This window comes from Etheostoma cragini, chromosome 19 (assembly GCF_013103735.1).
Source record: "Etheostoma cragini isolate CJK2018 chromosome 19, CSU_Ecrag_1.0, whole genome shotgun sequence".
Taxonomy (NCBI): Eukaryota; Metazoa; Chordata; class Actinopteri; order Perciformes; family Percidae; genus Etheostoma; species Etheostoma cragini.
In genome coordinates this window covers 14,992,294-15,008,211 of record NC_048425.1, presented here as the reverse complement: position 1 = coordinate 15,008,211, position 15,918 = coordinate 14,992,294, and the positions used below count along the sequence as shown (strand labels likewise).

Here is a 15,918-nt window from a genome sequence, read left to right as displayed (position 1 = left end):
TGGTGAAGCGAGAGCAACACAATCGTGCAGCCCTAATCTTGTTTCATCTTCAGGTTTGTTTCCCTGCACTTTTGGGCCATAGTTGTTTCTCCATTTCTGCCAGACACTGAGAAAACCTTTGGGACACCTTATCATTTCCAACCGCACACGCCAGCTCACGCCCAATGGTCTCCTCAAGAGTTCTCCATTGTTGTTCTTAATTGTTGGTTGTCCTACTTGATACAGATGCAGTAGTAAAATGATGGTTATTGTTGTGCTTGTTGTTGACTTCCTTGCTGTGATGTGTTGACACGTCTGCTCGACCAATAATGAATGACAGCAACCCTTGATATACTTTTTTGTCTATTAAAAAGAATAGATTGGATTGGAAACAGTGAAAACAAAAGCAGATAATGGCTGTTACGTTTGCTAAGTTCTCACTGTGGAAAATATATGTACATTAGAGCCGGACCGATATCGGCTGATATTAGGCATTTTCCAAACTATCTGTATCGGCACTTATAATGGCCGATCAATTCTTTTTTTCTTTTTTTATAATAATTTACCATTGATAAATAAAAACGGACGGAACACCCTCCGACCATGTTACAAGTGTTGGTGTTGCATAGTCTGTCCACCAGAGGGCGCTGTACAACGTCCCTGTTGGCAACACTTTTATTTTTATTTTTTTATTTTGTTCAAAGGTCTTTTTAAGTTTCATATCTTACGTTTGTATTTTTATCCATGTTATTTATCAGAACATTAATATATTTTGATGTTCCTCTGTTCTTTTGCGATAAGAAAACAAACAAGTTTATTTTTAAACTGCATTATAATACATATAATTGTGAGGACTCATAAATAACTACAAATAACACATTTTAGGTAAATCAGTTTGTTTTGTTATTCGTTTCTGTATTTATTTATTTTTTAAATAAGTTGGCCGATATATCGGAATATCTGAGTTTTAAAATAAAAGTTATTTGTTTCATTTGTTTTTAAAAACTTGTATTGATATTAGCCTTTAAAATCCTTCTTCCAGTCGGGCTCTAGTGTACGCTTTGCTTTTGTACCTTGCATTTGGTGTTTGTTTATTCCCACTAAGCTGGTTATTATTTTGACAGCCCATATTCATTTCAGTTGTCTATCAAAATTAAGAACTCACATTTGTCATGGAGTGCTCATGTCAATCAGATCTAGACAGCCATTCATCAAAAAAATACACCAACAAGCCCCCAACCATTTGCAGATACCGCAGTCTGATCAGTTTCCTACAGGCGGTTATTGCTCTCTCTTCATTCCTCTGCTTGAATATCAAAGGGGAATAGGTCTTGCGACAGGTGAACCACCCGAGGTCAAGGGCTGAATGAAAAAAGGCCCTCCCTGGCATGAATAACTAAACAGTCAGGCATTCTCAGGCTCGACAGAAATCCACGCTTAAAAGGTGGGATTTAAAAAGTCTGTAAGGCTCACAGCTTGAAGACAGCTGAAGAGGCAGAGCTACAAAGGAAGTGTGTCAAGTGTGCAAAATTAGTTCTGAGGACCTGTATCAGCAAAGACTACAGAGAACTGTGGTTTTGTGCTTGGCATTCCATCGTGAAGACTACCAAGAAAGCAGACGGCTACCACCAAATGGCTGCTTAGGTCAGCCTACAGCTTGTAACTGTCTTGGTACATGTTGAGCAAGTGAGCAAACGAGAGATATTGAGGTGTGGAGAGGCATTTTTCCACACACCCACTTGCATTTTAAGCTGTGACAGTGGAGCAGCCGTTGCCAGTAGAGTGGACTATGATCCAGTTTATACAGTCTATGTCTGAAGCAGAGATCTTTAACAGGGGGTCCGGGACTCCTAGTGAGTCACTGCAGGGGGTCTTCCATATTATTGTTAATTTTTAAAAGTAAAAAAAAGAGAGAAATTAATTCAACATATTATTAGCAAATATAAATCCGCACTGATGATAGGCTTACTGGCCTTTTAGGTAAGGTAGCCATCCAAAGATGTAATTAATGCTAAGGATTCACTCTGCCATATTTGTTTGACATAAAATATTTTTTTCTTTCAGTTAAGGGGTTGGTTGGTTAGGCAAGCGTTGAAGACCCCTGGTCTAAAGGGTTTCTCTGTCCAGTCTGTTTCAGCTGTTATATAAGGGAAACTCAGCGGCGGTCAAGGTTTGCGTGAGAGCAACTGAAAAATCTGTCTTCCTCTCCTCCCCCCCCCCCCCCCCCCCCCCCCCCCCCCCCCCCCCCTCCCACTGTGTGTGTACATGCTGACAGCAAGCGACCCATAGGGCGATGTGACTCATTTGATCTTTTTGATTTATTTTTTGCTCCAATTCAGTTGGGATTTTGCATGGACACCCTTGCTGTGGGGGCTAATTGTAATAAAGATCTGAGACTGGGAGTGCAGGTTCATAGTTTTCCCCACTTGCCTTGTTCTTAAACCCTTTTAAACTTTTCTTTTATTCTTCCGCTGCTTGTCTTCTCTTCTTGCAGTTTTTCCCTGTGCAGAGGCAGTTAACAGTGACATCCGACCTTGTGCTTAAATCAACTACCAAACCACCATGGTGTAAGAGTTGCCCCATAAGCCTCCTCTTGTATTAACAGCACTTTTGCATTACTTACAATTTAGCCAATGATGCGAGGATGTTGTCAGTGATGTTGTCAATATTTCAAACTGAAATGCTATGCAAACATTTCCAGTGCCTCTGGTTGTGTTGAAGCACAGCTTTGGAAGGGGCATTTTTGCGTAGCACACAGCAACAGCCAATCGGTGACAATGAGCTGTGCAGAGTTGGCATGTCCGCAAACAGCAGTGTTCCAAATTTCAAGATACATGCTGGGTTCACATGGGAGATATACAGCAGCCCTCATTTAGGGGGAAGAAAATACGCTTGGATGAAAGCAGTAACCATTGTAGAGCAAAGAGCAGGCCACCTAAGCGGAACCATTACATCAACTATTTTCTGTGATTTTGAAAAAACTCTGCAGAGAACTTAACGAGAGAGGGGAAAGCTGATATCTCAACAAAACCAGTAGCATGCAGGTGAACATTACTCCCAGCCTCACGCGCACATTCTCATGACACATAAAGGCCAGAGGTAATGCATTTAGATTGGACTGTGATCACCAAGCCAGCTCTCTCCACAAATACGTTGATAGCACATGGAACTTGTATGCAAAAACTCCTGTGCTACTTTCCTGTTGTTTTGCGTTAGGCAGCATGCGTGCAGTGGACTGTAGTGGCATCTCTACAAGCTTCTTCAGTCAACATTATCTGAGTTAATGCAAAGCCAATATCTGCACTCGTTGTCTCTCTTCTTACCCATGAAGGGTTTTCCTGGATTTTTAGAGTGCTTAGGTGCAAATGATTGCAAATGCCCATTTGCACATTGGTGACATCATTGTGCATTTATTTGCATAAAGCTTAGTGGTTGTCAGTGTCGGTGAGGGGGGAGGGCTAGATGGTTTTTGAACTGCCCCACTGTAGAAAAGCAATAATTTTTGTGATTGTACAAAGAACTTATAAATAATTGAATGAGAATCCAAATTAAGTAATGCACTTTGTTTTATTTCAACAGAAGAAACTACCTTAATCCCTGAAATCTCACAAGTTGTTAAATTCTCTGTATTTTAATGTTTAGATTTTGGAATGTTTTTCCTAAAAAAACAAAACAACTGATGACCATATGTAAAACTGACTTGATGCAAGGTCTAGCACCAGAGTCTGAGGTCTTATCTGCCCCTCCAAACCACCCCGGGTGGGTAATTTCTTAACCTATCCCTTCTCATTTCCACAGGTTGTCGTGTCAACAAACATCGCTGAGACATCCCTGACCATCGATGGCGTGGTGTTTGTAATTGATCCCGGATTTGCCAAGCAAAAGGTTAGCTTCCCCCTTCTCCCCACCACTCCTTATCTGCTGCGATCATCTGTGTCTGTTCCCTGAGAATCCCCAGATAAACATAGCAGTGCACACCTGACAGCGGCAAAGATGGAAAAGCCAGTTATTTATTCCTCTGACATTTCACCGGGCTGGAGCTAAGTCAGACATGTGCAGAAAGAGATTATATATGCGTTAAGGTGTATGGCGTTTTATTTTTATTTATTTTTTTGTTTGTTTGTTTGTTTTATTGTATATCTTCTGAAGCTGCTTGTATATAGTACCTTGTGGGTGTAAGTATGTGTTTCCTTTTTTTTTTTTTTTACTCTAGAAAATGTTCATTTTGTTTGAATTTTTTTATTAACCTGAAATTCATCTTTTCCCTCTGCTATCAGGTATATAACCCACGTATCCGAGTGGAATCCCTTTTGGTTACAGCCATCAGCAAGGCCTCGGCCCAGCAGAGGGCCGGTCGTGCTGGGCGGACACGCCCAGGGAAGTGTTTCCGCCTTTACACAGAGAAGGCTTACAAGACAGAAATGCAGGTAGGAAACAAGGCAGGCTGAAAATGGTTAGAAACATGTTTGATTTTCACATTGTTCAATGCCACAAGCACTTTGTATTACCCCAAAGCAGCCCTCCAGCTGGAAAAGCTCTCTATTATGCAATATTTGCTCTCAGAATCCACGATTCCCACAATTTTGTTTTGAATTGTTTCTTGGGTTTGTCTCGTACCTTTTAACTGCCACAGGACAACACGTATCCAGAGATTCTGAGGTCTAATCTGGGCTCTGTGGTGCTGCAGCTGAAGAAACTGGGGATTGATGACCTGGTGCACTTTGACTTCATGGACCCACCAGGTTAGTATGGAAAAAATACTAGTCTGATTTATTTTTTGGCTTAAAAAGACACATGTCTAGTCAGTCCCATAAAGACATGGAAATCTGTTTTTAAATGTATTGTATATTCAGTTGAACTGTGGTTGTTTCATGTACAATATCAAATCTGTGTTGGCTATGTCACTCGGGAGCTTGGGGAAAACGACAAAGCAAAGATAAAATGATCTTGGCAGATAACAAATACTGCATAGTGAATGTTGGGAGATTTGAGTATAAGCGGTCTGACAGACATGGATTACACAGTAGCTTTGTTGTGCAGTTTTTATGAACACTCTTAAGTTTAGATTATTGCTGTTCAAAGTGCGTCAGTAGAGTGATGTGTGGAGTTAGTATTCTGGCTGATCAGTCCGTTTCTGTCTCTGTATTTCATATTCCTTGTACATTTCAGTCATGCTGGATCTGGGCCAAAAAACAGACTGACTTTCATTGAAGTGCCAAGTTATGGCATTCTCCGGGAGAGTGTGTGTTCCCACGGAGACCACCCCTCCTTTCCCTATCCTTAACCTCCCCCTCCCTCCCCTCTTTTCTCACCATAATATAGTTTTCATCTCACCTCTGAGATTAAACCCATCTCTCCCCGCTCCACCGTGGCAAACGCCATTTTGAGAATGAAATTGGTTACATCAATAGCAGCACTATCACCTTGGCTATTGCCTTCCCTTTTTATTCCTCCAGTGAAACGTGACTGACCTCCACCCCCACCCCCACATTTCTCACAAAACGCAAGGGTAAGCGTCAACATATGGGATTGGGCTTGTCTGCTGATTCTAACTGGGAACAGTGGGGTGAAGGAAAAAGGGAGGATTATCTTTTGTATATTTTGATCCACTCATGGCAGAAGGTTTCTTCTAACTACCCCCTTAGACCACTGGAAACTAGAGTTATTTGTGTGTAGCGGATGAAGTCTGCTTTATGTGTGCTGGAGTTCCTGGACACAAGCTTTATGGTATCTAGTTACATTGGATTAATTTTGATGCGCTGTGTGAAAGGCCCACCCTTTAGAGTAAATGGACAGGTCACAGTAAAAAAATAAACTATGAAACAATGTACATTTGTTTTGAGATTAGTTTTGTTGTTGTTGGTGGAACTGCTTTTAATTCATTGGGGCCGAGCCACCCAACACACATTTTGTATTATTGTTCCTTACGTTTAAATTTCAATTGACTTGGAGTTTAGGTATTGTCTCCCTGATGATCAACAACATCAGCCCCAAAAGCCAGTGGCTGTTTTCCATTTCAGCTTGTCCATCAGCTCAATGGGAACCTTGATTTTTCCTTTTACTGTGGGATGCTCAAATATATTGTTTATTTCTCTCTTTGCTTACCTCGCTCCTCGCTTACACAAGAGCGACAGTGTGAGCCAGCCAACGAAATGGAAAATCAAAAAGAAATCAGTAGCGATTTACACAAGGACTTGGTTGGGTGGGATCATTTACCTGGTGACATTTCCAAAGAAGTGCCTTTTGAAGCAAATGTGGTTTAATGTGCCTTTAGCATTTCGTCTCATTGATTTAGCCCTTGGTTAATATATCAGATTCTTGCGTGTGGAGCCAGTCAATACTTACTTTCTGATGAGCCGTGCTGTGTGTGTATATTGAATTTCCACACTGGTTCATCATGCTAGCAGTACTTGGAAATCAGATTCTCACCTTTTACTTAGCCCCACACAAGCCATTGGTGTGGTAAGTAATGTGGTCTGCACACACTTTGTGTAAAAATAAAATAAAAAGTAGCTTTGATACCCCAAATCAATATTTGTTAATCATAAAGAAATGCCTCCCTGCTGTTAGAAATTGAATTTTTTTGGGGGTACTCCAGAGAAATGAAAGTGAACGAGCAGCGAAGCCAGTGTTTGAAGCTAATTTTCAGTTAACATGCAACTGGTCATTAGGCTTCAGCTCTTGGGAGCCAAAGGTCAATAATTGCATCTGGAGGAAAAAATCTTTTAACCAAGCGGTGGAAGCCTTTTGTGTTGAAGCATTAAGTAGAAAGTTCCCCTGTAATTGCATGAGTTGTTTAGGATTGCCTGGGCGGATGATGAAAAATGAACTTTGCCTTGATTACTTCTCTGCTAAGTTGATGTCTAGCATTACTCATAATAGGCCTGCACGATTCGGGGAAAAATACGAATCACGATGTTTTGTCTTAGAATTGATATCACGATTCTCTGCCATGATTTTTTGGACCATGACAAAACAAAATGACAAAACCAAACCAAGGTTACTATAGTTTTTCATTTTTCATAAGTTTTATTTTTATTTTTATTTCATTTTGACTTTTGGTTTTCAAATTCAGTTTAGGGTTAATTAGTTTTAAAAGGGGGTGCTAGTTTGGTTATTATTTGAACATGGCCAGGAAGTGATTGATTAGATTTATTAGTTTAGTTTTTTTGTAATATGTTTTTTTTTAAGTATGTTATTTCTCGAGGGTTTCGAAAAGGTCAGAAAAAGTATTGTGTAAAAATAACTTAACAAAAACATCATACAGATTTTTTGAAATATGTAATCAGCGTATATTCAACAATAACACCAGTCCAAACAATAGACATATGATGATGAGTACAGATATGTAATATTATATATTAGATATATTAGATATGTAAACAGTCAACACAAGACGCAGCAGTGAGTGCAGAATGGGTTTGACATGTTCAGGAGAGACAACTAAACAGACAACAGACTAAAGGAGACAGACGCCAACAGACTAAAGGAGACACACACCAACAGACTAAAGGAGACAGACATCAACAGACTAAAGGAGACAGACACCAACAGACTAAAGGAGACAGACACCAACAGACTAAAGGAGACAGACACCAACAGACTAAAAGAGACAGACACCAACATACTAAAGGAGACAGACACCTACAGACTAAAGGAGACAGACACCAACAGACTAAAGGAGACAGACATCAACAGACTAAAGGAGACAGACACCAACATACTAAAGGAGACAGACACCAACATACCAAAGGAGACAGACACCTACAGACTAAAGGGAACAGACATCAATAGACTAAAGTGGACAGACATCAACAGACTAAAGGAGACAGACATCAACAGAGTAAAGGGGACAGAGATCAACAGACTAAAGGCGAAAGACATCAACAGACTAAAGGGGAAAGACATCAACAGACTAAAGGGGAAAGACATCAACAGACTAAAGGGGACAGACATCAACAGACTAAAGGGGACAGACATCAACAGACTAAAGGGGACAGGCATCAACAGAATAAAGGGGACAGACACTAACAGACTAAAGGGGACAGACACTAACAGACTAAATGAGACAGACACCAACAGGCTAAAGGGGACAGACACTAACAGACTAAAGGAGACAGACACCAACAGACTAAAGGGGACAGACATCAGCAGACTAAAGGAGACAGACACCAACAGAATAAAAGAGACACACACCAACAGACCAAAGGAGATAGAGATCAACAGACTAAAGGAGACAGACACCAAAAGATTAAAGGGGACATACACCAACAGACTAAAGGAGACAGACACCAACAGACTAAAAGAGACACACACCAACAGACCAAAGGAGATAGAGATCAACAGACTAAAGGAGACAGACACCAACAGACTAAAGGGGACATACACCAACAGACTAAAGAAGACAGACACCAACCGACTAAAGGAGACAGACACCAACAGACTAAAGGAGACAGACACCAACAGACTAAAGGAGACAGACACCAACAGACTAAAGGGGACAGACACCGGCAGACTAAAGGAGACAGACACCAACAGACTAAAGGAGACAGACACCAACAGGTGTTTTTGGTTGGGGTAAAGTGATGAACTTTTTGAAACCAATCGACATCCCCGTATTAATCCACATATTAACCCAAGTCATCAGCTATCAGGTTGTCTTTAGTGTCCTCTGTCCTGCTGTTGTCTCCGTCATGTTGCTGACTCTACGTATCCATACATCCACAACGTAACGTTACCGGGGTTAGCTTCTGTTTTGGGGGGCGCGGGGGGGGCTTGGTGTTCTCCTTTACCTTGTTAAGCTAAGCTAGGTTAGCCTCCTTGTGTTAGTTTCTCAAATGAAAGCTACTTTCAAATTCATGGGATGTCTACCTGTAATAAACTGTCCACATATTTGACCACCTTCCACTGCAAGGCACTTACTGACAGTCATAATTAAGCAGGACTCGGCTGCCTTTTTCTGTACCGCCATGACGCCAGGCGAGGAGGCACGGACATGGGCTCCCGTCTACGGGAAATGTCACGGTTGGAAAGATATACCGTTATTTGCTCTATGGAAGAATTTGACAAAGACGAAAACTAAGGACATTTACTCAATAATTTTACCCTAACAGATTTTTGGGGCACCTACAGCACATTGCTCATCACTACAAGCCTGTACACATAGGCTTCAATGAAAAGAAGGGAGAGCATTGCAGCGCTTGGAAGCACTTTAAGACCTATTTTATACAGTCAGTCTGACAGAAGAAAGTAGTAGCGTTTGTGATGCATGCGGCTCATAAAATTAAATGAGAACCAAAGTCATTAAAAAAGAAAGAATCGATTGGGATTTTATAACGATTAATCGTGCAGGCCTAACTCATAGTCATCACACACACACACACAAACACAGAGACTTTTCATTTTGATTGACCTCATGCTCCCTTTGTTTTGACTGTGTCGTTTCCTAACTTGCGTCGGTCTTCTAATAAAGCAGCTGCTGTCGTTTTATCAGCTTTTCTCTCGGGTTTCTACTTGATTCATATTTGGTTGTTCAGGTTGCAGATCTCTTTTTACTGATCAAACAAGCTAGCTCATGTCCTAGACTAATCTTTTGACATTTATTTGCTCGACTGTTATGTTGTACACATATTTGACAAAAAAGAAAATAAATCAAGATTCCTCCTTGGAGCCAATTTAATTAGATTTTTAAAACACTAACAGAAAATCAGTCATAATTTCTAAATCCTTAAACAGACACGTTTAACATACATCTCTAAGCAAAGTGCCAGACCCTCCTTGAAATACTTAAGTTTCATCTAATTTTAAATGCCGGAATAGTAAAATGTATTATCTGGTGTGAATCTGAAGATGCCAAAATAGTAGACCGAAATAGTACTCAGATTAATCCACAATGAGCATAATCAGTAGTTTATTATGTTCTTTATCATGGAATAATCTGACTATTATTAGTTCAATTATTTGTCCATTAAAATAACACCCAGCCCAAGGTGGCTTCTTTAAACGTCTCATCTGACCAACAATCTAAAACTTCAGTTAACTATCATGACTATTAACCAATCCTGCCAAACACATGTCTGTGACAAGGCTTCAAATCATTCTTCTTAAGTTCTGATGGAAAAAATGAAGTTTTGGAAATTGTTCTATCTCTGTCTGTGTTTTGCCCGTGGGCTTGGAACACTTGTTAATGGCCCATCTCCCCCATTCTGTCTTCCCAAGCCCCAGAGACCCTGATGCGAGCCCTGGAGTTGCTGAACTACCTGGCGGCGCTCAATGACGGTGGTGACCTGACGGAGCTGGGCTCCATGATGGCAGAGTTCCCCCTGGACCCCCAGCTGGCCAAGATGGTCATCGCCAGCTGTGAATTCAACTGTTCAAACGAGATCCTCTCCATCACTGCCATGTTGTCAGGTAATGCTCAGGCTGTGTAGTCTGAGCTGCTACTCTCTCCATTTCCTGTGCTCATGGGCCATGCTTCAGAATTGACCAATGAGCTTAAAGGAAATATACTGAGCAGCTTCTTTCTACTTCCCGTATATGAATTTGTGTTCTTTGACCCTTCTTTTTTACTTTAGTTTTGCCCTTGTTATTAATTTGATAAGAACTGACTTAATCTATATGAACAATAGATAAATCCCAGAAATTGAAAACTCCGAAGAATTGCGGTCAAGTCAGTGGTGTCAGCTATTATTTGTAAGAAATGTAATACATGTCTGTACAAAATGTATAGGTGTAGCTGTAGCAGCACCAGCATGCTACAGCAGTAATTGCACGTTAGGCTTGCCAAAGCAGAATGCTGCTCATTGAGATGAATCTTGACGCCTTTGAAGGGAGTGCGAGGGTCTTTGAGAGTGGGGAAATGGATTTAACTAGCTGTTTGGACGTGGTGTGCACTTAAAGCAGGTGTTCCAGGACAGCAGGTTTTTGCTGAGTTCATTAGAGTAAGCAGCGAAAGTACACCTGAGAACACTGCCGCCACAGCAACCAACCAAGAGACTCAATAAACACAGCTCTTACCCGTTAAAACCACAATTAATCAGGTTTGACTTTAAGCAAGTTCACAGAGGGTAGATGGCAGAACCAGAGTCCCCTGGATCATCGCTTCACCGCTGATTTATCTTGCTTGAGTGTTGCATCTCTAAGATGGGTGTATAAGGCCATACTGTAGTGCAGCAGGAAGGAGAATCACATGTTTCTCCCCTTCTCTTTGACCCTCCACCTCCCCTTTTCCCACCATAAACACTTCACATTACAGTGTGCCCTGTGAAGTGCTTCTGTGCCTCTTGAGCTGAGGCCTTGTTCCTCTCTGTGGGATTTGCTTAACTTATCCCTATGGGCGGCGTGTTGGGGCCTATACCAACCTTGTTTAGTCCCACAGTGCTTCGTCCGACCCACGGAGGCTAAGAAGGTGGCCGACGAGTCCAAGATGCGCTTTGCCCACATCGACGGAGACCACATGACGCTGCTCAACGTCTACCACGCCTTTAAACAAAGTGAGCATCCCTTTCATGCACACTCGCTTCACTGAATAGTTGTCTTTATTTGTACCTAACCCTGAATTGGCCCTGTCACACACACACACAGACCACGACTCTACTCAGTGGTGCTATGAAAATTTCGTCAACTACCGCTCGCTGATGTCAGCAGACAACGTACGGCAACAGTTGTCCAGGATCATGGACCGCTTCAACCTGCCGAGGAAGAGCACTGAGTTCAGCAGCAGAGACTACTACACCAACATCCGGCGTGCGCTGGTCACTGGCTTCTTCATGCAGGTCAGTCACACCAGTGTCCCTCGGTGAAGTGCTCATGGAAGTGTATTGCGTTTGTATTATTCTGCAGTAGAAAAAGGTTTGAACTGGCTAACCTTAGCTATTTAGTATCTTGGTTCTGTAAAAAAAATGTCATTACACCATTAAAGGTCCCTATTATTATTATTATTATTATTATTATTATAAATCCTTGTTTATCTGTGCACTTCAGTCCTTTTCCAGCTCCGCTGCTATTCCGATGCTCATTGAAGTCTGCCATTATTGGGTTTGAAGTGTTTTTTGTCCAAAACCCAGTGCTGACTGAAAATGCAGCTGAGATGTTAATTGTAATGGATAACCACCTTTAAAGTACACACACAAACACACACACACAGAGCTGCTTTGTTTTTAACACATAAAAAGAAATCACATCAATTTGCTCCGCGCTTAAGGAAACAAATGGCATTTTGCAAGCAGCCATTTCCAGGGCTACCTGAAACAAGCAACCTGACAAGTTGAATTATGGTGTTAATATTTAAATATTTGTCAACATTAACCTTTATCTTGGAAACAAATTTGCGGCACGTGTTGGAGCTTTCACAGCATTTGTGAAATCATGTCATTGTCGGGAGAGGCCTTTATTGAGACTGATTGCCTTGGTTAATCACTACAGCCACTGCGGCTTCACCTAGCATCTACAAAGTAGGGAGAATCGCTCACGCCCAGTTACAAACAAGTTGGTCTTTACCGTCTGGCCGTAAGGCTGCTTTTGTATCAAAATCAGTTAATTACTAATGAGATTTTGATGGGGTCTCTACTGTGAAATTACAGACCAAAATGTAATCTAGCACTAATATGCAACGGTCCTTCTCCGTGAGTGTTTGTAACGCGCGATGACCCTCTTCTCTCTCTTGGGTGCCAACAGATCGCTCACCTGGAGCGCACAGGCCATTACCTGACGGTGAAGGATAACCAAGTCGTCCAGCTGCACCCATCCACTGTGCTGGACCACAAGCCGGAGTGGGTGCTTTACAACGAGTTTGTGCTGACCACCAAGAACTACATCCGCACGTGCACCGACATCAAACCAGAGTGGTAAGTTTCAGTTGGAGCACATTTTTAATATGAAGACAATTATCAGAAAGAAATGTTTTTAATTTCACAAATGGTATTTCCTTGTCTTTTCTTTTTTGACTTATAGATAAAGGTTTTTTTCTTGTATGAGGACTTAAATGTTTGTGTACATCTGGGATAGTTACAGGTATTTTTGGACTTTATGGTCAATAAACATCATTTATAGGAAATTATACCTAATGTTTGAGATGGAAAAGCAGAAATTAGAAATCATTTAGACTAAAATTAAAGGAATGGATGTTGATGGGTAATTACAGACTGGCATATGTCAACTTTTACTCAATGCTGTTCCAAAACCACTTCAACGTTTTTCTCCATATGCTGTTAAATTGAATAAGACACCCCAAAATTAATGAAAGTAGAGCTGTGCACTTACCAAAGCCCATTGTGTGGAATAAATCATGTAATTTTGTGTAGTTAAAAACAACATTGATAAAGGAAAACGGGTCAATCTGACCCAAGCACAACATGACAATCACTTCCTGGACATTAAACGGATAAAATGATTTATTTATTTTTCAAGTAAACACTGAAGATTCTTGTGACTGTTTACTCGCTTTCTTTCCTAGGCTGGTGAAAATTGCCCCGCAGTACTATGAGATGGGTAACTTCCCCCAGTGTGAAGCAAAGAGACAGTTGGAGCGTATCATTGCAAAAATCTCATCCAAGGAACACACTCAGTACTAAGAAGGTTCGCATGTGCTGCAACGTCATCCTCAGCATCTGTACAAAGTAAAACCTAAACGTATTTGAGCAGTCTTATTTTATTTGACTTCCACCAACAACCTAATTTTGAATTCTATTTTTGTCTCACTGTGTGTAATGTATATTTCATGATGATTGATGAATTGTGTCCTTCAAGGGCCACCTTGTTATTTTTCTTCTGAAGCCCAAAAGGGTTTAGCAGTGCGCTACCAGAAATCAACTGTAAATGAGTAGTTATCTGGAATTTAGTCATAAACCATTTTGATTTAAAGCATGATATTTCATGTAAATTTAAGCATTCCTCTCTAAGACATAAGTCACAGCTCGGGATTCTCGGCTGTTTTGCTTCTCCTGCTAAAAACGGCATAAATCCGTGGAAGCTTTTGATCAAATATCGTTCTAAAAAGCTGTTGTTTGAGGCAGACATAATGCATTGTTCTCTAGTCATGGAGATACTGAGAGGGGCATTTTGGTCACATTTCCTGTCGCTATTCAACTTAATAAAAAAGACTTTGTAATAAAACGTTTTTCCAGTGTCAGCATTAGAATAACAGGATAATCTGTAATTTTTCTCTCTCTCTCTCACACACACCGACAAACACACACAAACACTGAGCAATCACGTTTTGACCTGCCAAATCCCTCTCGTTTCCTGGCTCTTTAGGGAAGTTAAATCTTCTTATTGGGATATTGATAGCTTCAGAAACAGTTGGAGTGAGGGGGAATGTTAATTACAAATGTTTCAGAAGAAGATCAGTGTGAAATCCCTGCTGTGCTGGAGCCTGTTCTGGCTGTACTGCTTTGTGTCAGCGCCTCTGTAAAGTGTAAGGTAAAGCTTGCTGGGAGAAGCATAAATTCTAGCAGCGATATAGAAAATAACTAGAATAATGGTCAGTGACATAACTTGAATCTGTACTTAATTCTAGAGTCAAACCACGGCTGTCAGGTTAAAATTGAACTTGTTAGAATTCCTTAGCAACAATTCCTTAGGAAAGTTGGATGAGTTCTGACAAACTTTCTTGGAAGGCTTTCCTCTCTCATTCTGTGGGTCAACAACTTAAACGAAGCGAGCTGCCTGTGAGTGGCGGAGCGTGACTTCCATGAACAGTGTGATTAACCGGACTCGTGAGAGGCCTGAGCATCCTGCTCCTACAATCTCAAAGAACTGGTTACTGCTACTTTGCAGCTGCCAGTTAATAGTGTGTCTTATGTTGTTTTCTTAAACACAACCACTCGGCTTTCAGAGATTACACTTGCGACAGACAATAGTCAATATACTATTCATGAGCAGTACTCCACAGCCAATGGAAACATTGTGAAACGTCTTCTGTGGCTCTGGATGGGCTTCGTCAAGTCTGACACAATAACTGAGGCATTTTAGCTCAGACTTGGAGACGTACAAATTTAAACAAAGCCTTTATCAAAATTTGAGGACTTGGTGTTTAAGAAAGGTGGGCGTTTATGAAGCAGAGAAGATCTAACTAACAGTTGCACCAACGTTTTTTAACCTGTCTCAAAAGACCTTTCAACTTTTAAAGAAGACATTTTGAAAGCCGTTGTGCCTCAAAATGTTGCACTTGCTAGGATTTTGTGCTTTTTGAGATGGAACTTAATTGTTAGTAGGGCTGCAGCTAACCTTTTTTTTATATATATAGAATTGATTAATATGCCAAGTATTTTTGCGAATAAACAAGCAAAAGGTACCTCCACCAATTTTACATATTAAAGTCAATTTACATGTGAAAACCAGAGCACCAGAGCGGCACAACGTCCGATATATATATAGCCTTAATTGATGTCTATTGAGTCTGTGTCTCCAGCTGGATCGGCTATTCATTTTGTGTGGAAAGTTGGAATCACGGAAATGCAAAATAACTCTTTTATCAACGAAGTTTGAGCTCTACCTTGTCTAGGCACAATGACAAATGCAAATCAAAGACCCTCATTTTGTTTTCATAGGTTTCTTACATCACCTTTTTAAAAAGCAATTTCTTTAACTGCGTCTAATCCAGATTTCTTTTTGTTCCGGTAGCCTTTATGATAGCATAACCTTGCCTTCCTCTCTTCTGTATCTCAACTTTACATCAATTATAAGGGAATATACATAACATTGACCTGAGGATAGAGGCAGAAATGCACCACTAAGCATTTTTCCCCATCTCTGTAGTGTCTGGAAGTAGACGGGCAGAGATACGAGACCTGCTAAGGGAGTATTTAAATTAAGCCTGCAGATTGTGTTATATGCTAAGTCAGGATATTAGCATGTGTGCTTTAATATTTGTGGACTATTGGGAGACAAGTTTTTAAGTGGATGGCCTTTTGCCTGGGAATGTACACAGAACCACAAAAT

The 15,918-nt window shown here is 40.8% G+C and overlaps 1 protein-coding gene across 2 annotated transcripts in view; it reads left to right on the top strand.

Annotated features, from left to right (window-relative positions):
* The window catches only part of dhx15 (DEAH (Asp-Glu-Ala-His) box helicase 15), a 28,429-nt gene extending 14,338 nt beyond the window's left edge, over positions 1-14,091 (top strand). The window contains exons 7-14 of one of the 2 annotated variants that reach the window (XM_034901168.1): positions 3,778-3,864; positions 4,257-4,406; positions 4,613-4,721; positions 10,198-10,389; positions 11,349-11,471; positions 11,563-11,753; positions 12,655-12,824; positions 13,433-14,091. In XM_034901168.1, the coding sequence (XP_034757059.1) occupies positions 3,778-3,864; positions 4,257-4,406; positions 4,613-4,721; positions 10,198-10,389; positions 11,349-11,471; positions 11,563-11,753; positions 12,655-12,824; positions 13,433-13,550 (1,140 nt within the window). In that variant the 3' untranslated portion in view covers positions 13,551-14,091. The remainder of the gene's footprint in view (positions 1-3,777; positions 3,865-4,256; positions 4,407-4,612; positions 4,722-10,197; positions 10,390-11,348; positions 11,472-11,562; positions 11,754-12,654; positions 12,825-13,432) is intronic. The other variant, XM_034901170.1, reaches the window with a different exon arrangement.
* Positions 14,092-15,918: the final 1,827 nt, after the last annotated feature.